General features: G+C 44.3%; 1 protein-coding gene across 20 annotated transcripts in view; it reads right to left on the bottom strand.

Moving 5' to 3' along the window:
- DAB1 (DAB adaptor protein 1) overlaps positions 1-24,509 on the bottom strand; it is a 1,102,825-nt gene that overhangs the window by 160,326 nt on the left and 917,990 nt on the right. For 14 of the 20 annotated variants that reach the window (XM_077450623.1, XM_077450628.1, XM_077450632.1 and 11 more), the window contains 3 exons: positions 6,970-7,101; positions 4,648-4,767; positions 1,992-2,030 (listed from right to left, as the gene is read on the bottom strand). In XM_077450623.1, coding sequence (XP_077306749.1) covers positions 1,992-2,030; positions 4,648-4,767; positions 6,970-7,101 — 291 coding nt within the window. The remainder of the gene's footprint in view (positions 1-1,991; positions 2,031-4,647; positions 4,768-6,969; positions 7,102-24,509) is intronic. The other 6 variants (XM_077450620.1, XM_077450634.1, XM_077450625.1 and 3 more) reach the window with 1 other exon arrangement.

Below are 24,509 nucleotides of genomic sequence, written 5' to 3'. Positions count from 1 at the left end.
AGTACGGAGAAAGCTCATTTGGCTGTACTTCTGTGGATCACAGGAGTGCAGTTCGTTTTCAGCAGACAGTAGGCTGAAGCCCGCTGTATGCTGATGTCACAGAGCCGGTCCAGGCTGGGGAAAGATCATGACTATATGGTCGGGATCTACTCACAACCCTGGACCGGCACCTGGCTCAGCCTCTCAGTGACCTACTGAGAGCCTGAGCTGGCCGCTCCCACTGTGGGGGGGGGGGGGGGGGGCGTGGGGGCAGGGCAGAGAGTCTGTGATTGACAGTCACCAGCTTGCTGCTCATGAAGCACTGAGAACCGAGCGATCAGCGGTCTTTGATCACTCGGTTCTAAGTCTTAGAGCCGGAAGGGGACAGATGCAGCAATGCTGCATCCACCTAGGTAGGTACGATTCTTTACAAAAAAAATGCCGACCTTCTCTTTTAAGCCATTAGAACCACTTTAAGCCCAACTGGTAAATCTGAAAAAATCTCCCTGGGAGTGGGGCTGCATTGCACGGCACTTGTATATTCTAGGGGTAAAGGCAATTTAATTTACCCTATCTTCGGCTCCTTTCCATTGGACTGTGCCAGACATAAGGCAGTACAACCAGTCCTGTTGTACCGGGCCCAGCCCTATCAGCTCAACAGGGGGGCCCAGGCACCTTTACACTTCATTTCTGCAAAATAACAAACAGGGCTTTCTAAAGCCCTGTAGGAGCAGAAATCTCAGTATGATCACATGCTTTGAAGGCTAGAGGAAAGATCTGGGGTCTAATAGACCCCAGATCTCCCCATAAAGAGGACCTGTCATGGCTCATTCTATTACATGTTCAAAGCCGGGACAGGGGAGGGGCCAGGGTTGGGGTCAAAGGCGGGTAAAAGGGGCCCCAAAAGGTAGGCTGTATGGGGCCCCATGATTTCCAACAGCAGCCCTACTGCCAGAGGATTGGGTAAGAAAAATCTTCTTTTCTATGCCCCCTAGGCTTAAATAAGCAGATTACTATAAAGATGAGATTGAAAATAATGAAAAGAAAATGCAATTAAAAAATAAATAAATAATGTATGACAAATGTATTACAACAATTCTCTTTGGGTCATCTATATACATTGCAGAGATTTAGGTAATTTCATTGCAAATAGTTTACGGGTAGCCCAGTAATTTCCTCCCTCCAGAGTGGGAGGGACTGTCTACTTTACTCACATGATCAGTCAGAGTGTTCTAGAAAGAGGCATGCTTCAATCTCATTACCCCTGCGTTCACAGAAAATGTTAAAAAGAAACTATTATGGTTTTGGGTCATATTTTTTCTATATGTATACATTCTTTGTTTTACAAATAAACATTTAATACATGACAAGGATCCCCAAAGCACTATGGGTTAGGCAAAAAGAAAGTACTGCTGTAATGATTCTCTTTCCGGCAGAATGGCGCTCAATAAAACCTAGAACTGAGCCATCTGAAAAGGGATGAGTCACTGTGATGATTCATCCATCCACCTTTGTAGGTAAAGATTCAGCTTTAGCAATTGAGCTCTGTATACAACAGTTTTTTTCAACAAAGGGACAAATAGATAAACATTTTTAAAGGAGCCTAAAGCTCTACCTGATGGCTCAAAAGGAGAAATTAATAAAATGAATATGCAACATGTCTTACTTTTTATTGATTTTTAAATCTCGACCACAATAAATATTAAAAATAAAAACAAAACCAGTGTACACCCCAAAAAAATGCTTGTTGTAGCAATATATATTCCTTTTTTTTAAAATAAATACTTGTATCGATTTAGGATTAGGTTAACTGAACAGAAATTATACAATTTTCCATAATCCCATGTTACCTAACAAGAGTACAATTTAGGTAATTTAAAAATCAAATCTAAACAGCAGACAGTAATTTAGCAAAAGTAAAGAGTAGGCATTATAGACAAACAAGTACAAGTAGGGTTTTCACTGATTTAGCGACTTTCAGTAGTGAGCACATGCGTGTTAGATGCATTTACCTGATATACGGGATCTTCTACATCTTCTTCCAAAATAGTCTGAATCAAGCCAAGCAGAAGTAAGAAAGGAACGGGAAATAAAAGGCATAAGAATAAAAACTGCAATTGGAGTGAAGGACAGGATAGGCGCAGTTGGGACAAGATTTCAGATCCAAGCATATCGATAGATTGATTTTTTTTATACCTACAGCAACCATTAGAGCATAGGAATATAAAAATACATATATCAACATAGACAACACATCATCATATCATTAGGGATGATTTACATGCCCATTAAGGCTCCACGTGGATCATATCTTGCACCCATTACTGTACCACTAACAATATTTTTAACTTCTCTATAAGATCAAGCGCTTTGCCTGAATATAGACATGAAATATCCAGACAGGTGATCTTGGCGCTAATGTGTATGGACTTCTACTATTGAGAGGGAAAGTGATCTGACAGATGATAAAACCTATTCCAATTTACAGTTTCCCTTTATAGACAACCACAGCCAGCAGCATGTCCCTGGGTTGAGTTCCTTCTGGTCTTTCTCTTAATACCAATAAAAACAACCATTTAGTTAACCTGGATACTCATACTTATTTAACCCGCTGGTGCAACGAAAAACAACTGTATACACATACCCTGCTTTAACAAATTATCATAGCAATACTTTCACCATACTGAATGAGAGAAATACCCAATAGGTAAACTCAACTTGCCCCTTTTAGCTTCTGGCAAGATCTAATTTCACATTTCAGTTAAAATATTTACCATTTTACTATTACTATTATTTTTATTACATTAAGGCTCGGTTCACACCAGACGCGGCACAACTTGCCGCGCTGCGACCTGACAAGTCGCCCCCGTTCTGTACTACGGAACCGTTCTAGTAGGAGCGACTCGAGTCACTCCGACTTAGAAAAAAGGTTCCTGTACTACTTTTGCGGCGACCTCGGGCGACTTGCATTGACTTCTATACAGAAGTCATTTTGCAAGTCGCCGCTGAGGTCGCGGCGCGGCAAGTCGTGCCGCGTCTGGTGTGAACCGAGCCTAAAGTATAACCCAGAAAATTATGGCTAGAAGGCATAAAAAGAAACAAAAATTCCTCCAATGAATGAATAGGATCGACTGTACTATAACAAAACTTTACAAATATTTACACAAAAAACCTTTGCTGTAACCAGTGAGAGATTTAGAATTCTGTTTTTGTGATAAATCCACAAATAATGTGAATATCCTAAAAGTAAACAGACTTTAAAAGGGATAACTCCCTCTCCCCTAACTGATATACCAGTTTCAAATTTATTCCAGCTGATTAAAGTAATTGTAAAGCTTTATTTTTTGTTAAATAAAATATCGAAGAAAAGTCATACTTACCTGCTCTGTGTAATGATTTTGCACAGAGATGCCATGATCCTCTTCTTCTCGGGTCCCACACCGGCACTCTTGGCTCCTCCTCCCCATCGAGTGCTCCCATAGATTATTGTGCTCTCTCCAGCCAATATCTAATTCTTGCCACTCCTTCTGCCATGCTTGTTCCTTGACTACACTTCTGCTTGATCCCATCTGCGACCACTTGTTACCAAACTTTGTTTACCGACTATGCTTCTGCTTGATCCCCACCTGCTATATCTGCTATTGGACCCTGGCTTGCTCACCTTCTGGTGGGGTTATCTGAGGACCACGACCTGGTACTAACATGCAGCAAAACCCATCTTCATTATTGGGAGCTCTGATTATACCCCACACCTTGGATGAGCCCAAATCTTCTGCCAAGGTGAGCCACAGCTGCACTTATCCAGGCGGCCAGTGGGAGCCTCTCTACTGCTATAGCTATGGATCTCTGAGTCTGACCCCTGACCTTGACACAGAGCTGCCAGGATCAGCTCCAGATCATGTGACCACTTTTACAGCCAAACACATTGGTCACATGATCACTAATCCTTTCTGCTCTCCCCAAGTATTCAGACCCTTTAAAAGGGATGCTGGGTTGGGGGCAAAAGGGGTTAAAATATCTTCTGGTGGACAACAGAAAACATCCTATCTTATGGAGAAGACTGACAACACTGCTTGGTATTTCAGCATAGCAGAGTCATTGTTGGCAGCTCACTATAGGAACTTGGAAGTTAGGTTCTGGTAGATGAAGATAGAAAAGGGATAAAACGTGAAAAAATGTGCTTGTATTGCAAAAATGTACAAATTTAAACCCTTCCCTCTCTGCCCCAGCATTCCTTTACAGAGGTCTATATGCCCAGGGGCTACACAGGACTTCCTGATCACATGATAACTGTGATTGGCTGGCACAGCGCTCACATGATTTGGAGCATATCCTGCTGGCTCTCGATAATGACTAGAAACAGAGAGCCGGTTTATGACAGCTCGGTCACTGTGCTATGAGCATGCTCTCAGCACAGACATCTCGGCCATCCATGGATGTATATGTGTGGCGTGTGGGCATTTAAGCTCACCCTCTCTGCTGCCCCACATATGCATCACGTAGGCGACACAAGCTTAATTATCCAATAGCAACAGATACAATTTTTCTCATTTCGTAAAAATTATTTAGTCACCCTAATATAAAAAAAATCACGCTAGCGCCTTATGTTAAAGAGTATAAGCTTTGCCGCCGACCGAATAAAAATGCTCCGCGAGACAACGTAGGTACCTGATATACGGCCTGCTCGCACTGTTTATCCTTTTGTGCCTTCTTTTCCATTTCCTCCCTCTGCTTCAGCTCGTAGATAAGCTGGAACAAATCTCGCAAATCCAAAATGACTGGCTCGGCCTGAAATCGAAGGACAGAGTTTGAAATTAGTTTTCCGTCAGGATTTCATCTATTTCACTCCTGACAGCGGCAAAAACAACGCGGATTCTAAATAGCGCCTGACTCTTTGGCATAATCAGGGACTTGCTACACCGCCACGTTTAGCATGAAGATCAAACTTTCCCAAGGAAGAGATTTATCAAGAGAGGGTGAAGGAAACGCATCTTCTACTGACAGTGCATACATTTATGCATCTCTTTCCCTGGCTCATGTTTAAGGATTTTGTGATAAAATATGAAGTGGGTTCAGAAATAAGATGAAAATAGACCAGGCAAGTGTGTATTTTTTATCCTAGGAACCTTTTCTGCATAATGCGATCGGAATTTTTTCTCTGCCTCTGATAAATGACACTGAAACACCAAATACTGCACTCAGCTTACATTATAGTATAGAAAAAAGAGCCACATAAAATATAAATAGAAACACTGTGCAATACAGAAAATCACGGAGAATGCAGCCTATCCATTCAGTAGAGACTGGTGACATCCTGGAGAATACAGCCTATCCATTTACTAGAGGCCATCAATATCACTGAGAATGCAGCCAATACATTCACTAGAGACTATTGACATCACTGAGAATGGAGCCTATCCATTCACTAGAGACCGATGACATCACTGAGAATGCAGCCTATTTATTCACTGAAGAGCGGTGACATCACTGAGAATACAGCCTATCCATTCACTAGAGACCGGTGACATCACTGAGAATGCAACCAATCCATTCACTAGAGACTGGTGACATCACTGAGAATGCAACCAATCCATTCACTAGAGACTGGTGACATCACTGAGAATGCAGCCTATCCATTCACTGGATACCGGGGACATCACTAAGAATGCAGACTATCCATTCACTAGAGATTGGGGACATCACTGAGAATGCAACCTATTCATTCAGTAGAGACTGGTGACATCACTGAGAATGCAACCATTCCAACCAATAGAGACATGTGACATCACTGAGAATGCAACTTATCCATTCACAAGAGACGAGTGACATCACTGAGAAAGCAGCCTATCCATTCACTAGAGACCGGTGACATCACTAAGAAAGCAGCCTATCCATTCACTAGAGACCGGTGACATCAGTGAGAATGCAGCCTATCCATTCACTAGAGACTGGTGACATCACTGAGAATGCAGCCTATCCATTCACTGGATACCGGGGACATCACTAAGAATGCAGACTATCCATTCGCTAGAGATTGGGGACATCACTGAGAATGCAACCTATTCATTCAGTAGAGACTGGTGACATCACTGAGAATGCAACCATTCCAACCAATAGAGACATGTGACATCACTGAGAATGCAACTTATCCATTCACAAGAGACGAGTGACATCACTGAGAATGCAACTTATCCATTCACAAGAGACGAGTGACATCACTGAGAAAGCAGCCTATCCATTCACTAGAGACCGGTGACATCACTAAGAAAGCAGCCTATCCATTCACTAGAGACCGGTGACATCACTGAGAATGCAGCCTATAAATTCACTGGAGACCGGTGACATCACTGAGAATGCAGCCTATCCATTCACTAGAGACCGATGACATCACTGAGAATGCAGCCTATCCATTCACTAGAGACCGATGACATCATTGAGAATGCAGCCTATCCATTCACTAGAGACCGATGACATCACTGAAAATGCAGCCTATCCATTCACTAGAGACCGGCAACATCACTGAGAATGCAGCCTATCCATTCACTAGAGACCAGTGACATCACTGAGAATGCAGCCTATCCATTCACTAGAGACCAGTGACATCACTGAGAATGCAGCCTATCCATGCACTAGAGACCGGCAACATCACTGAGAATGCAGCCTATCCATGCACTAGAGACCGATGACATCACTGAGAATGCAGCCTATCCATTCACTAGGGATCATCAACATCTCATATCATCTCATATGGATGCATTGTATTCTATTACATTTAGTATTCATTCAGGAGAAGAACATATTTGCATGGAACCAGTGAAGATGTGGTAACCCCATATCCTAGCTATGAGATATTTTGGGTTTTACATTCAGGTAGACCTGCAGTCGGTGCACTAATAGCTGGTGAAGAAGTCAATTTGGATTTCGCACATTTACTGAAATTCCATTTACAAGAGGTGGAAATGGATGAAAAACACAAAGTAATACACTTACCGCCTGAGCAGTTTTTATTGCCACAAATCTGTGGTTTCCTTCCTTCCCGCATACATATCCAAATGCCCGATGGTCTGTAATGTCCTTGGCGATGTATGAGATTTCGTGTACTGCATGGTGATGATGAAGGATCTACGGAAATAAAAAAAAAAGAAAACGTAATATCCTAAACACAAACTTTTTAAAAGAAATGGAGAGTTTAGAAAAGAAACAAAATGAGGAATGAACGTTTCCCACAAGTCAATTGTATTATTTATTTTTTAGTTAAAAAAAAAAAGAGGGGGATGGTTCCATTCTCTGTTGCACTTTTATTACCCCTCTTGTCTCTGTTAGAGGGATTTTTCATGACTTCCTGTCCTATCAAAGTTGTATTTATCATAGAACTGAGAGGAACTCTCCAGTGGAGACACGTGAAAACCTTTATCAGTTTGGCATTCTCAATGCCGAAGCAACATAGAACGAACGAGGCAAGCAGGGCTGGACTGGGACAGAAATTTGGCCCTGGACTTCATCCAGACCGGCCCACTTACATTTTGAGTGTCCCATCAGCACTCCCTTACATCAGAGTGTCCCATTACCAGCCCCCTTACAACAGAGTGTCCCATGAGCAGCCCCCTTACATCAGAGTGTTCCATCAGCAGCCCCCTTACATCAGAGTCCCATCAGCAGCCCCCTTACATCAGAGTCCCATCACCAGCCCCCTTACATCAGAGTGTCCCATCACCAGCCCCCTTACATCAGAGTCCCATCAGCAGCCCCCTTACATCAGAGTGTCCCATCACCAGCCCCCTTACATCAGAGTCCCATCAGCAGCCCCCTTACATCAGAGTGTCCCATTACCAGCCCCCTTACATCAGAGTGTCCCATCACCAGCCCCCTTATATCAGAGTGTCCCATCAGCACCCCCTTACATCAGAGTGTCCTATCAGCAGCCCCCTTACATCAGAGTGGCCCACTGAGCCATCGGCCCACCGGGAAACTCCCGGTAGTCCCAATGGCCAGTACATGCCTGGAGGCAAGACTTTGAAGACCAAAGCTCATGTTTTCAGGTCATTACTCTACAATAGCCATGGGGGCACCTTGATTTGGGCTGTTAGAATGTATTTTTTCATAAAATCTACTTAAAAAAAAATACACATCAATTCAGTCAATGAAAACCACTAGCCGGTCAGATGATGATACTATGGTGGATTATTCTGAAATAAAACATCCACCCTGATTGTCTTGTTCGATTTTCAGACTTGGACATAAAGAAGAAGTAAAAGAAGGATTTTTTATTCCTTATCAAGTGTGGTGGATTATGGGATAATGCTTCCAAATAGCTGGTATTAGGGGACTTTAGCTGTATGATCCTGGGTAATGCAGCCGGCTGATTGTTGTATTGATTGTGTGGAGGGGAAAAAAAATCTCTAGTTTCCAAACAGTGGTGACATTAAAGGTGCTATCAAAGAATTACAATTTGATATTAAACAAATTATCTTGTTATGACCATTAAGACAACAAAATCCACAGAATTTCCAAATCCTGCTCTACTTGGGTTTCATCAACTTCTAAGAAAATTTACAATGGTTTGTTTAAAGGATAGATTTTTGACTTTGATAACAATCTTCCATGATAGATTCATACAACTAACAAATACAGCCTTGAACCTTTTTTTTTTTTACACTCTGTCATTAAAGTTTATGAAAAGGCGATTTTATTTTTAGCTTTAGACAGAGGTCAGGTTTTTATTACTGTCTGTGTTCTGGTTAGGTGGATACTTCCTGCTACACTCACATCTACAGGGATCCAGTCGTTACACATGGCCACTGCCACTTCCCAGTTCCGCCTGAAGTGCACTATGACCAATCAGGAGAAAGCTCTCCTGAGTGGCGCTCACTTGAGGGCTAGGTGACATATTGCTTATCGCTCACTTAGGGTTACCACCTGTCCAGGATTCACCCGGACAGTTCGGGTTTGGCATCATGCGTCCGGGTTTCAGCCTGCCTGAAACCCGGACACATTATTCAGGCTGGACTATGGCTTCCCAGAAGGGTTGCTGGCTGCAGTTGTCTAAGCTGAGAGTGTCTGTTACACTCTCTTTCACACTGCCCAAAGCCATTATTAACAATCCCCCCCCCAAATACATGTACAGATGGGAGAGGAGCGAGGGCTCGATCTGCACCTCTTCCTCCCTCTCCTACCCCTCTGTCCACACTCCAATCCACAGGGATGTGCTTTGGAAAAGTGGGGGAGACATCAGAGACAGCCTCAGAGACATCTGAATGAAAGGTGCTGACTGCCAAGGGGTAAGTGAGCTCACCATCCATCCCTGTTTGTGACTGAAGTCTCCCACCTTCTCTCTCCTGCCTCTGAGTGAGTACACTAAGGTAAAACAGGGTTCTCAGAGCACTCCTTACATCAGAGTTCTCCCTTACACCAAAGCCACAATGTTCCCTCTAACATCAGAGTCCTCTCCGTACATCAGAGTTCTCAGTGTTCCCCCTTAGATCAGGGTTCCCAGAGCATCCCTTATGTCAGAGTCCCCATAGTTCTCCCTTACATCAGAGTCTGCAGAATCCCCCCTTACAGTGAAAGGGAACTCTGCGAGTTTAAATGTAAAAGGAGAACTCTGTGGACTCTGATGTAAATTGGGACTCTTGTTATTAACTTCATATGATTAGAAATGCTATTTAATAGCAAAATATATGTATAGTTTATATTAAAAAAAATAAAAAATTCTGTGTGCCGCTAAAGTGTTCGGGTTTGACTTGAAGAAAAGGTGGCAACCCTACGCTCACTATGCCTAAGCCAGGCCCCACACTGCAATCCTCAGTGCCTGTCTCCATACTTTCAGTGACCCCATCTGTGTTTCCAATAACCCCTGTGTGCTCCTGCGTCTCTAGTGCCTCCTGCGTATCCAGTGATCATGTGACCTCTGGCTACTCCTGTGTCTCCATTTGGCCCCTGATCGTCTCTGTATCTCTAAGTGCAGTACTCAGTTCCTGTCTCAAGTTATCCCATTGATCTCTGTGCTGCCTGTGTCTCCAGTGTCCCCTCTGACCCCTGTGCACTCCTGTGTCTCCAGTATCCCCTGTGGCCCTTGTGTCTCCAGTAACCCCTGTGCTGCCTGTGTCTCCAGTGTCCTCTGTGACTCCTATACATTCCTGTGTCTCCAGTGTCCTCTGTGCTCTCCTGCATCCTCTGAGCACCCCTGTGTCTCCAGAGTCCCTTGTGACCCCTGAGCGCTCCTGTGTGCTCTGGTGTCTCCAGAGTGCCATGTGACCCTTCAGCACTCCTGTGTCTCCAGAGTCCCCTGTAACTCCTGTGTCTCTAGTGTCGCCTGTGACCTGTGTGTGCTCCTGTGTCTCCAGTGTCCCTTGTGTCCCTTATGCACTCCTGTGTCTCCAGTGTTTCCTGTTGTGCTTGAGTTCACAGTGTCCCTTATGACCCTTGAACACTCCTGTGTCTCCAGTTAGCACCCTAGAACCCTCCTGTCTCTAAGTGTGAGCACCTGTGTCTTCAATTGTGCCCCCGTGCGTTGCTCTGACTCAAGAATACCCCTGTGTCTACAAAAAGCCTTCCCGAACACCTTGCAATTGCCTGGCCTGCTACATTCTGCCTCTGTGCTTGGACTGGCTGTGTTTGGAGGTAAAAATACTGGCTATGACCCTAAGAACACCATACCTACAGTCAAGCACGGAGGTGGAAATATTATACTTTGGGGCTGTTTCTCTGCCAAAGGTACAGGCCGACTTTGCTACATTGAGGGGCCAATAGACAGGGCCATGTATTGAAAACTTTTGGATGAGAACCTTCTCCCTTCAGACAGAATACTGAAGATGGGTCCTGGATGGGTCTTCCAGCATGACAATGACCCAAAAACATACCGCCAAGGCAACCAAGGGATGGCTTAAGAAGAAGCACATTAGGGTCATGGAGTGGCCTAGTCAGTCTCCAGACCTTAATCCCATAGAAATTTTATGGAGGGAGCTGAAACTTTGAGTTGGCAAGAGACAGCTAAGAAACCTTAAGGATTTAGAGAAGATCTGTAAAGAAGAGTGGACCAAAATCCCTCCTGAGATGTGTGCAAACCTGGTCACCAACTACAAGAAACGTCTGACCTCTGTGCTTGCCAACAAGGGTTTCTCCACCAAGTACTAAGTCATGTTTTGCTTGGGGATCAAATACTTATTTTACTCACTGAACTGCATTTGTATAACATTTGTATCGTGTGTTTTTTTTTTTGTTTTTTTTTTGGTTGATATTTTGTCATTTAAAGTACACCTCTGATCAAAATTATAGACCCTTAATTTATTTGTAAACGGGTAAATGTACAAAATCTGCAGGTGATCAAATAATTATTTTCCCCACTGTGTATATATATATGTGTGTATATAGGAGATGCTGTCATGCTAAAATAGGTAGTTTGGGGGGCACAGGGTGTGCTCATTTGCTTGGTGCAAGACTGCAGAACATAGATGTGGACTGGAGAAAACTGCTTTCATGGCTTTCTCCAGATTTTGGTATTCCGGCATGGGGCTCTGTAGTTTGGAGATTCCACAGTGTCTTGGGTGGGACGGGATCTCCAACCCTGTGTCCAGATTTTGTAGATGACCAGCAGGGTGTGTGCTCAGGTGAGCACAGCCCTTATAATGGGTGGCACAGTGGTGTAGTGGGTAGCACTTTCACCTAGCAGGAAGAAGGGTCGCTGGTTCAAATCCCAACCATGAGACTACCTGCCTGAAGTTTGCATGTTCTCCCTGTGCCTGTGTGAGTTTCCTCCGGGTACTCCAGTTTCCTCCAACACTCCAAAGACATGCCAGTAGGTTAATTGGATCCTGTCTAAAATGTCCCTAATATATATGAATGCAAGTGAGGGACCTTAGATTGTAAGCTCCTTGAGGGTAGGGACTGATGTGAATGTACAATGTGTATGTAAAGTGCTGCTTAAATTGATGGCGCTATATAAATAACTGAAATAAAAATAAAAGAATGAGTTTATGGGAATACCTCAGGGCTCCCTGTCTGCTACACACCAAGAGACAGGAGGATTCCAGGAGTCAGAGGGGCTGCAGGAAGAGCCAGAACATGTGTGACTACAAGAGGCAGTGAAACGACCTGAGGACTAAGGCCAGAGCGGAGTTGCGGGTGCTAAAGTAAAGCCTTCCACAGTGAAGGAGCCAGTGGTCTATGTGACCAGGATAAAGAGCAGAAGTATTGCTACAGAGAGCCAGGGAGGCTTTTATTTCCCGTTGTGTGTATCTGTTGGAGAAAAACCCCCGTGTGGGAAACCATTATGTTATGGACCTTTATTTGCCTTTATCATAAAAATGGGCTACCATGCCTTAAAATATAGTTCCTGACTGGCTTGAATCACTGGCAAAAGCATCTACTACGAGAGCTAAACAACCCCCAATGTTACAATATACATATATTTATGGTGGTAGTCCTTCCTCCGAGACAGATATGGAAGCACATAAAGATGCCACAAGACTTACAACACAACCTAGACCTGAGGTGTGCCCTGGTCGGCTGGTCGGAATGCCAAGAAAGGGGGCAAACCCAATATAAGTAATGGGTAATTGTAGGAGAGGAATGTGCAAGGAGGTGCCCTGAAAAAGGGGAATGGGTGGGAGGGTATCATGCACCGGAACCGACAAGGGATACAGGTGAGTGGGCTGCCTAAATAACCCCCCAGACTCCTCCCATAACCCATAAATTCAGACCACCATGCTGGCCTTCTCTTATACAGTATATATATATATATATATATATATATATATATATATATATATTTTTTTTTTTTACAGTACTGTATATAAATATATAAATGTGTGAAATATATATATATATATATATATATATATATATATATATATATATATATATAAATTAAATATATATAAAACTAAATCATATATTTCCAAAATCTGCCCAATGGGTGGAAATAATGTCGCCATCGCTGAAGAGAAACCTTACACGCAACCGGACTTTCCCATAACCCATAAATTCAGACCACCATGCTGGCCTTCTTTTTATATATATATATATATATATATATATATATATATATATATATATATATATATATATATATATATATATATATATATATATATATATATACATATATATATATATACATATACACATATATATATATATATTTTTTTTTTTTTTACAGTACTGTATATAAATATAAAATGTGTGAAATATATATATATATATATATATATATATATATATATATTATATATAATTTAAATATATATAAAACTATACCATATATTTCCAAAATCTGCCCAATGGGTAGAAATAATGTCGCCATGGCTGAAGAGAAACCTTACACGCAACCGGACTTTCCGGACAGAAAAGGTCAGACGTCTTCCGAACAAATGGAGTTACGACGGACTTCCAAACGAATGGACTGAAGTCCGTTCGAAAGTCCGTTCGTTTTGAACGTGATGACGTAAGACGGGACTAAAAAAAGTAAGTTCAATAGCCAGTAGCCAATAGCTTCCCTTGTGTCGTATTTGGTCCGTCGGACCAGCACACAGACGAACGATTTTCCCGATAGGAATTGAGCCCATCGGACAGATTTGAAACATGTTCTATTTCTAGGTCCGTCTGAATTTTTTTTTAAAGAAAAACGATCGGACTATCCCACACACGATCCGACAGAATGATTCGGTCTGACCTATTCTGCCGGAAAGTCCGGTTGCGCGTACGCAGGATAAGGATAGCATTTGTACCGTTCCTTTTTACTTCTGTCACAACTGATTTGGCGAACTTGCGGAAGTTGGCGTATTTGCATCCAGTGAATTATGAAAAAAAAGGTGATTGAAATATTGTCAAAAAAAACTGACAAAAGAATATTAAAGTGAGCGCAGAGCCAAGTGAATGTCAATCAGGCAGCAAAACACCGCTAAGTCAACGTATCAAAGGGCGACACATTGGAGCGGCTCTTCTCAGTGACAACCTCGATTCCGGCAGATTGCATTGGACACAATAGTCATGCAAGTAATAGAGGCTGGAATGAGCCGGGCTCCCATTCCTATCAACGCGTTCTGCATTTCATTTTACAGTCACAGATGTTCCCCCCGGTCCTTCTCTCCTGCTCACTACGCCAAATGTTCATGTTAATATCCCGGCACAAGTATTATGCTAAAATCCGAATGAATATGCGATGCATGTCAGTCATTACGGCATTATACACCCATTTGAAATTATCAGTAATATTCGGGAATAATTCAAAATCCATTCTGCGCAGTGTATGTTTAATAAGCTGATAATAGCTCAGACGTTTAAAGAGTCATTTTGATACGTGATGGCCTTTTTTCCATGTGGGAGTATTTAATAAGGCAGCGAATAGAAGAGAAGAGTGGTCACGTGGTTTGCAGACCACAGGAAATAAAAGGGTGGATAGGAAATCCATCTGTTATATTGAAAAAAAAAAAAAAAAAGATTCACGGAAAATTAAGACTTTTTTTTTTTTATAGACAAATGCAGAGATGTGTCACATGGAAGACCTGAAATCCAGGGACAAGTCAGGCTGGGGAGGAAAGAGCTAGATGATGCTGGATGGCATCCTGTCAAGAAATGAGACCGGCTCTATCAGACTTGATGCAGCTTCTATTGCACACTGTCACTATACTCTCCCGCCACAAAACTCTGCTAAAAGCCTCTGTGTGCAGGAACACCTAGGATACCATGCCGGGGAGTGGAAGGTGAACTAACACCGTGCGCCCTCTCCAACCCTACCAGTCCTTGCTGTACTTACCTCCAATGATCCTGAGCTGTCAGTGCAGCAAATCTTCCCCCCCCCCGCGCTCCTTTCCCTCTTCTCTGTGCAGCACTTCTGGGATGGACCAGATCGATTCTGAATGGTCAGTGCCCTCATGGTGAGCTCCAGCCCTGCCTTTAGTTCTTGCACTTGTACCAGCTCCTCTCCTGAACTAAAATTGCTAATTGCTCACAGTTTAGGGAGAAAATAAAAAACGCTGCTGCTCCAAAACACGCACTTAGTGGGGTTTTTTTTTCTGTCACTAAACTTTCCCGCCACAAAACTCTGTGTGCCGCCTAGGGTGCCTGGCCACTGGTGTTCCTACTTTCTTCTCTCTGCAGCAAGCAACTAAGTCTCAGCATTAGCAGGCAGCCGCCGCTCCTATCGCACATAGTGTCAGAGGCGCAGTGGTGGTGGAGGACTGTATTCGTGCCTCAACTCCCGAATGAATGAAAGCAAGCAAACATTAATTGATGGAAACTGGTAGGCTGCATTGATGGGCGCTGGTAGGCTGCATTGATGGGTGCTGGTAGGCTGCATTGATGGGTGCTGGTAGGCTGCATTGATGGGTGCTGGTAGGCTGCATTGATGGGTGCTGGTAGGCTGCATTGATGGGCGCTGGTAGGCTGCATTGATAGGCGCTGGTAGGCTGCATTGATGGGCGCTGGTAGGCTGCATTGATGGGCACTGGTAGACTGCATTGATGGGCGCTGGTCAGCTGCATTGATGGGTGCTGGTAGGCTGCATTGATGGGCGCCGTAAAAAGCTGCATTGATGGGCGCTGGTAGGCTGCATTGATGGTTTCTGGTAGGCTGCATTTGATGGGAGCTGGTGAGGCTGCATTTGATGGGAGCTGGTGAGGCTGAATTTGATGGGCGCTGGTGAGGCTGAATTTGATGGGCGCTGGTGAGGCTGCATTTAATAGGCGCTGGTGAGGCTGAATTTGATGGACGCTGGTGAGGCTAAATTTGATGGGAGCTGGTGAGGCTGAATTTGATGGGAGCTGGTGAGGCTACATTTGATGGGTGCTGGTGAGGCTGTATTTGATGGGCGCTGGTGAGGCTGAATTTGATGGGCGCTGGTGAGGCTGAATTTGATGGGCGCTGGTGAGGCTGCATTTGGTGGGTGCTGGTGAGGCTGCATTTGATGGGTGCTGGTGAGGTTGCATTTGATGGGTGCTGGTGAGGCTGCATTTGATGGGTGCTGGTGAGGCTGCATTTGATGGACGCTGGTGAGGGTGCATATGATGGGCGCTTATGAGGCTGAATTTGATGGGTGCTGGTGAGGCTGCATTTGATGGGTGCTGGTGAGGCTGAATTTGATAGGTGCTGCATTTGATGGACGCTTCATTAAAAAGCTGGGGTATACATGGGCAGGGCAAAGGGGGTGGAGCCAGGGGAGGCAGAAAAATCTGGTTTCGCCTAGGGTGTCAAAAATCCTTGCACCAGCCCTGGGTGTGGGGGGGTGGGGGGGGAGGGGCGATGCCTGTGCGCCCCTAATGGACGGGCTGCCACTGGTGCATAGACTTGAAGCAGGTTGTGTTTGAAGAATAACTAACAGAATCGCCTAGTTATCCAGAACAGATTATTTTGTAGCTCATTTCATTCTTATTATATTAGAATATTGAGCAATGAAAAAGAGAGAACGGCTTTAATGAATAAAAAAATAAAAGATTTTTTCCGCTATTGTTAATGTGTAAAGGGAATATTGTATTTTCTGTCAGACAATTGACATTTAGAAGTTGTTGTTTTTTTTATTTTTTGTTCCATACGGAAATGTCATCACTATGCAAAAACCATCATTTTCCTACCAAAACGCGGCGTTATAATTTGATGCTCTCGCATGACTTAACATCGCTGTCCTGACGTTCCTCGTTCTACAATAAAAAAAGTTAACGTGCGCGTTCGGCCGATGTTTCCAGTAGCACTTTGTTAGACAGCGAGTCGGGGAAATTCAAATACGGGTTTTTTGTAGCATACTAATTAGGAATGAGGAAGATTAACAGGTTTTATGATGGAAATTAGGAGATTCCGCGAAAATGTCTCAATTGTGTTAAAATGTGTCTGTAGAACGGCGGGGACTCCGAACTCCGGCCCCCTGCAAGATTTTATGTGAACCTTCTATGCGAGAGGGAAGTCTGATGTAGGAGCCCGTTCATACCGGAACTCAGGTTCCGTGTGCTTTTGCCGCACCACTTCCAAAATGCACTGCGGGTGTCAATGTATTCCTAACAGCACCCCAAACGCAGATCGCAAGCACAGTGTGTTTGCCTGCACCGGATCACATGGTATTGCAGTACGTGCACTACTTAAGTGGAATCCAGCGGGATTTCAGCCAGAGGCGGCTCTCTAATTAGGCAAATTAGACGGTCGCCTTAGGCCTCGCCCCCACATGGGGCCTTGCGGCCGCCTAATTTTCCCATACCGCAACCTCGATGATTCGCCGTAACCGTCCTTCAATATGATCCATTCTCGACCTGGATTCCCGGTGAATCAGAGTCCCGCAATGCCAGCGGCTTGTGCGGGGTGTCTCCATTCCTGCACGCCGCGAGTTCCACTGTGCATTGCAGGCGGCATCTCTCCCCAGCTGTATGACACACACAGGGCACTGTGGAGGGAACTGAGCGCACTGCGCAATTCACATGTGACCCGAGTGCAGTGCAATTTCAGCTCATTCATGCCTGCAGTCTTTGACCATCTCCTGCAGTGGCAGCCCGTCCATTAGTCCGGGTTCACACTGATGTGATGCGGGAACCAGTGCGATTACAGCGCCGGTTCCCGCATCGCATCTCTCCCGCAGGCAATTCACACTGCCCTCTGCGAACCGCTGTGGGTGTCAGTACATTGTTAATGACATTCTGATATATGGGGGGAACTCTGTGCTGGATGGGTTATATTACCCTGACCTTCATGTAAATGGAGAAATGTGCGTGTAATATATATTATATATGTAATATATATATTTGATTAAAGAAGAATTGGTTAGAGAAAATTCTATAAAAACTGTTAATTCATAGTTCATAGAATTTAAAACTCTTAATATATGCAATTTGTGCAGTTCATTTTTATCGCTTTAATTATTTTTCCAGTTATGGATGTGAATGGGGCCTCATGTCTCAGATTTGCCTAAGGCCTCACAAAGCCAAGATTTCAGCTAATTCAAGACAATTTTTTACATGTGTAACTCTATAGTCACATGAGCTGCACAGATAAGAAAAAAGATGGAAATTAAGAGCTTAGAAAGGAACTGAAGCTGGAGCACGCTCAGTAGAGGGCAACACTTGGTCTACACAATCTCAGGCTGCAGTGGGGACACAGAGAAGGATGGAGGGACGGCTGAAGGCAGGATCAACCAAGTATGTTTCACGCTACACAAAATCAAATGCCAGAGTGGCTCCCAATACATCTTTATTGAACATCAAATGTGTATTTTTTGTGCATTAATATGGTGTAGGCGGAGTCAGAAATAATTGACACTAGCTTTCACTTTTACTGTTCAGATGCCATCTACATTCGAGGCTCTTTTTTTTTACTTTAGAGATATTAGCAATTACATTTGATATATTTAATACTGATTTATATTAAAATCACTGTACTATACCCCCCATAATGTTTAGCAATAAGAGAACATAGAGGGGGAGGAAGGGTGGGGAATGTCATTTACCACTGTGTATATCCCCACATGTGTGACATGGGCTGCACAGATAAGAAAAAGGAGGAAATGAAGATCTTAAAAAGGAACTGAAACTGGAGCATGCTCAGTAGATGACAATTGGTCTACACAAACTCAGGCTGTCATGGGGACAGAGAGAAGGAGGGAGGGATAGCTGAAGTCAGAATCATAGACCAGGTATATTTCATTCTACACAAATCAAATGCTTTAGAGGGCTTTCACCGTCGGATTTGCGGCGCATTTTAGCCGCTGGCGGGGCGCTTTTAACCACCCGCTAGCGGGCGAGAAAGGATTAAAACCGCCCGCAATACGCAGCAATAGCAGCATTTTGCCGGCGGTATTACAGCACTGCCCCATTGATTTCAATGGGGAGCAGCGGTGGAGGAGCACCGCTCCTTCACCGCTCAAAAGAAGCTGCTGGCAGGACTTTTCCTGCCAGCATCAGAAATGATTGACACTAGCTTTCATTTTGTTCAGACGGCATCTACATCCAAGGCTCTTTATAACATTACAGGTATTAGCAATTACACATGATGTATTTAATACTGATTTATATTAAAATCACTGTATTATCAATCAGCATACTATATCCCACCCCCTAACCCCCCCCCCCCCAAATAGTGTTTAACAATAGGAGGATATGAAGGAGGAGGAAGGGAGGGGAGTGTCATTTACCACTGTTTATACACCCACATGTGTGACTCTATGGTCCCAGATAAATAAACTGAAACTGGAGCATGCTCAGTAGATGACAATTGGTCTCCAGAATCTCAGGCTGCAGTGGGGATGCAGTGAAGGAGGGAAGGATAGTTGAATGAAGGATCGACCCTTTATATTTCATTCTACACAAATTGAATGCTTAAGTGGCTCCCAATTATTATTTATTGAACATCAAATGTGTATTTTTATGCATTAATATGGTGTAGTCAGGAATGATTGACACTAGCTTATATTTTGTTCAGACAGCATCTGCATCCAAGCCTCTTTTTACATTACAGGTATTGGCAATTACATTTGATGTATTTAATACTGATTTATATTAAAATCACTGTATTATCAATCAGCATACTATATCCCGACCCCTCCAACCCCCCCTCCCCCATAGTGTTAAAGTGGTTGTAAACCCTTACAAACCACTTTGACCTACAGGTAAGCCTAGATTAAGGCTTACCTGTAGGTCCAAGCAATATCTCCTAAACCTATATGGTTTAGGAGATATTTGCCCCAAAACGGGCACCGCTGTCTACGGGGCATGTGCACTGAGCGCGGCATACTCAGCGACGGAGCTGCCGCGCATATCGGCTCCCGTGCGCATGCATGGGAGTGACGTCATCGCGGCTTTGCCGAATGACAGTGGCGGAGCTGCGAGACCTCACCAACAAGATGGATGCGGCGGACTACAGGGGACATCGGCGACTTCGCTGGCTCCTGTGTCAGGTAAGTGACACATAATGGGCTACTATGCGATGCACAGTAGTCCATTATGCTTTACCTTTGCAGGGAATGAAAGAGGAAGTAACACCCATCAGGGTTTACTTCCTCTTTAAGGAATAGGCGGATATGAAGGAAGGGAAGGGGTGTTATTTACCACTGTTTATACACCCACATGTGTGACTCTGTGGTCACAGATAAGAAAGAAAGGAGGAAAAGAAGAGCTTAATAAGAAACTGAAACTGGAGCATGCTCAGTAGATGACACTTGGTCTACAGCCTCTCAGGCTGCAGTGGGGACGCAGAGAAGGAGGGAGGGACAGCTGAAGGCAGGATCAACCAAGTATGTTTCACTCTACACAAATCACATGCTTGAGTGGCTTTGTGAGTATGCACACTCTATTATACAGCATGTACTTGTACTGAGAGATTTTTATCATAGTCCGGGTTTAATGACACTTTAAGCTTCAATCAGCCTAATATATAGAATAATTACCTGCAGTTACTCTTAGTGAAGATATCTCCTAATAGATATTCCCTAGAGAATGATATCCTGACTCTGACATAGTAGTAATGCATGGGGATAACCCAGCTACCACCAGGAAGGTCTCCAACAGTGACCCCGATATAAACAAGTATGCTTGTCCTATAAAAAAAAAAAAGGACTTTAAAGGCCTAGAACAGAAGGTCAAGGCTCTTGATGGTCCATAGCGCCAAGGAGCTACAACTAAAGCACGCTCTAATCACCCCATGAACAACAGCTGACATTGGAATCAAAGTTCTCAGTAGGATTGGAGCACTTCAAAGGAAAAAAAGACGCAACGACACCTTCCTTCACCTCCCGCCCCCTGCCAAAATGTACTAAATATCTCAGAGCGGAGCTCCGACGGCCTCACATTTCAGGCGGCGAGATCTGTAAATACCTAAGGCGGTTACGGGAATTTCTATTCCATAATTACACGGCTTTGAAAGATCCGGCCCCTTTTCACACTCAGCTTGTTCTAATTCCGAGATATACATTCGTGTTACAATTTCCGATACATTTCCTCCATGACACCGTCACCTTCCTCATTTCTTATTACTGATATAATTATCTTCTGCAGGCGACGCGGCCCCCTTTCATTGCCCCCTTTTCATTGCCAGCATGACATTTCCATGGTGGAGCCATGTCAACGTGAACATACGTTGGCTGTGTGTATAAATTACATCAGATATGCATAGGATGTAAAAGATATTACATCCTCCGCTGTTTAATGATGGGCTTGTCTCTGCTGGAGATGAATGGGCCTTGCTTTACTTCTACTGATGTGGGGAAAAAAAAGAACAAAGGGAATTAGTAACCAAACATGGAGAGGAGATGAAGGGACATTGAAATGCTTCTACAGTTGATGTTTAACCACTTACAGACCGGACCATTTTGCTGGTCAAAGACCAGACCACTTGTTTTGCGATTCGGCACTGCGTCGCTTTAACTGACAATTGCGCGGTCATGCGACGTGGCTCCCAAACAAAATTGACGTCTCTTTTTTTCCCCACAAATAGAGCTTTCTTTTGGTGGTATTTGATCACCCCTGCGGTTTTTATTTTTTGCGCTATAAACAAAAATAGAGCGACAATTTTGAAAAAAAACGCATTATTTTTTACTTTATGTTATAATAAATATCCCCCAAAAATATATAAAAAAACATTTTTTCCCCTCAGTTTAGGCCGATACGTATTCTTCTACATATTTTTGGTAAAAAAAAAATCGCAATAAACGATTATTGATTGGTTTGCGCAAAAGTTATAGCGTTTACAAAATAGGGGATAGTTTTATGGCATTTTTATTAATTTTTTTTTTTTTACTAGTAATGGCGGCGATCAGCGATTTTTATTGTGACTGCGACATTATGGCGGACACATCGGACATTTTTGACACATTTTTGGGACCATTGTCATTCATACAGCAATCACTGCTATACAAATGCAGTGATTCCTGTGTAAATGACACTGGCAGTGAAGGGGTTAACCAGTGGGTGGCAGTGTAGAGGTTAAGTGTTCCTAGGGGTGTGTTACTAACTGTGGGGGGCTGGGCTTTCATTTAGTGAACACTGATATCTGCTCCAATCACATGGAGCAGAGATCAGCGTCACTAGTTGCTAGGCAGAATGGAGAAATGCTGTTTACAACGGCATTTCTGCATTCGGCCGCTCCGTGAGACGACCGTGGGTATGCCCGCGGCGATCGAGTCCGTGAGTCCCGCGACCGGACTCACGGGGGTCCCGACCAGCGCGATGGCAGGGCGGCAAATTTAAAGGGACGTACAGGTACGCCCATTTGCCTGCCCGTGCCATTCTGCCGACGTACATCGGCGTGCGCTGGTCGGGAACTGGTTAATCTGCATATACACTATATTGTCAAAAGTATTGGTACGTCTGCCTTTACATTAACTTTAATGGCATCTAATGCCCCGTACACACGACTGGACTTTGAGGGACTAGGTCCGACGGTCTTTCCAATGGACTTTCGACGGATTCTGACGGACTTTCCGAATGAACTGACTTGGCCACACAAAATTACACTAAAGTCCGACAGATTCGAACATGATGGCGTATGACCGGACTAAAATAAGGAAGTTCATAGCCAGTAGCCAATAGCTGCCCTAGCGTCCGTTTTTGCCCGTTGGACTAGCATACACACGAACGGATTTCTCGGTCCGGCGGAGTTCCGGTGGGAAAATTTAAAACATGTTCTATTTCTAAAGTCCGCCGGATTTTTGGCAAGCAAAGGTCCAATGGAGCCCACACACGATCGAATTGTCCGACGGGCTCGTTCCGTCAGACCTTTGCTGTCAAAAAGTCCCGTCGTGTGTACGTGGCATTATTCCGTAGGGTTCAATATTGAGTTGGCCCGCTCTTTGCCGCTATAACAGCTTCAACTCTTCTGGGAAGGCCGTCCACAAGGTTTAGGAGATGTGTCTATGGGAATGTTTGACCATTCTTCCAGAAGCGCGTTTGTGAGGTCAGGCACTGATGTTGGACAAGAAGGCCTGGCTCGCAGTCTCTGCTCTAATTTATCCCAAAGGTGTTCATCGCTTTCCGCCCCCTGCAATGGTATAGAGACGGGTGGGGGCCATCTTCCCCTCACTCATCTCCATGCCACTGACGTGAGAGGATCCAATCGCCTCCACCACTGCCGATGGCTCCGGTAAACGGCCCTCTCCCTGCACCGATAAAAGTGATCTTGCGGCGAATCCTCCGCAGAGACCACTATTATCGGAAACCAGACCGCTGGACGGAAAAGAGGATACCGGGGGTTATGGCAGCTAGCTGCTACCATAACAGCGAATATGCCCCGTACACACGGTCGGACACTCCGACGTCAAAATCCGTCTGATTTTTTTTCAGACAGATTTTGGCCCAAACTTGTGTTACACACACACACACGGTCGCACAAAGTTGTCGGAAAATCCAATCGTTCAGGACGCGGTGACGTAGAACACATACGAAGGGACTATAAAGAGGCCAGTAGGCAATAGCTTTCCTCTCGTAATTTATTCTGAGCGTGCCTGGCACTTTGTCCGTCGGAATTCTCTACACACGATCAGAATTTAAGCGATCGGATTTTGTTGTCGGAAAATTGTAGATCCTGCTCTCAAACTTTGTGTGTCGGAAATTTCAACGGAAAAAGTCCGATGGAGAGCCCATGCGCGATCGGATTTTCCGACAACAAGATCCGATCGCACATTTTCCGTCGGAAAGTCCGACCGCGTGTACGGGGCATTATTCCTCTTCAAAGTTAGGACGTATATACGGGCGTGCGGCGCTCCGGGAAGTGGTTAAATGAGTGGAGACCTAAGGGAAAACCCCATCCATGCTTTGTGTGAAAGCGCCATCCTTGGCCTACCGATGAGCTGCCCCCATTACTGTACAAGAGAACAAAATGGCGGCACCACCACGCACACGCGGCCGGCCGGCAGGCATGCTTCGGCAATAGTACAGACTATGTTTATCCCCCTCATCCAAACTTCACACAAAGCCTCGTCTTCCTTTGTCTCCAGTGTTGGATCGCTTTTCCCATCCCCAAACCGCCTCTTTAGCTCAGACACAAACTGGCAGAAGTTTCCCTCTCAGGCATCTGGAGTCACCGGGGGGGGGGGGGGGGGGCTGGGGGCCGCGGCAGAGATTAAAGTGACCTAATTCTGAAGTTTGGAGGAGAGAAGCGCCAGTCAATGTTCCAGCTTACAAGACATGCGATGGGAACTCGTGAATATTGCACGAAGCATACAAGTCTTGGCCAAGTCCCCGTTCCGCTGTTGCGTCGCTTATTCCCACGCCGGTCCTTTTTATGTATTTTTTTGATTTCCCATAAAGTTGCCGTTAACAATGTAACTCATCCGCATGCTTTCTTCTTCTTTTTTTTTTTTTTTTTTTTTTTTTAAGTCAACCTGTCTCCTCTTCAAAGTACCTAAAATGAGGTACCATTTTTCTGCACCCCAGTTCCTATGTTTTCGTGAATAGTTGGGTCCCTTAGTCTTGTTTCCATGTCCTGTGCAGGAAAACATAGGAACTGGTCGTGCAGAAAAATGGCAGCAGGTGCTCATGAATGAAAATGTGAAATGTTTGGCGGTAGCAGGAGGCAGTTTTGTTGCTGAAGGACTGTAGAGCGGGACAATGATGAGTGTTTGCAGGCAA

Source organism: Lithobates pipiens, unplaced genomic scaffold, assembly GCF_037356315.1.
Source record: "Lithobates pipiens isolate NorthernLeopardFrog02 unplaced genomic scaffold, aLitPip1_a1.2 Scaffold_23, whole genome shotgun sequence".
NCBI classification, from domain to species: Eukaryota; Metazoa; Chordata; class Amphibia; order Anura; family Ranidae; genus Lithobates; species Lithobates pipiens.
This window is presented reverse-complemented; position numbering and strand designations above follow the sequence as displayed.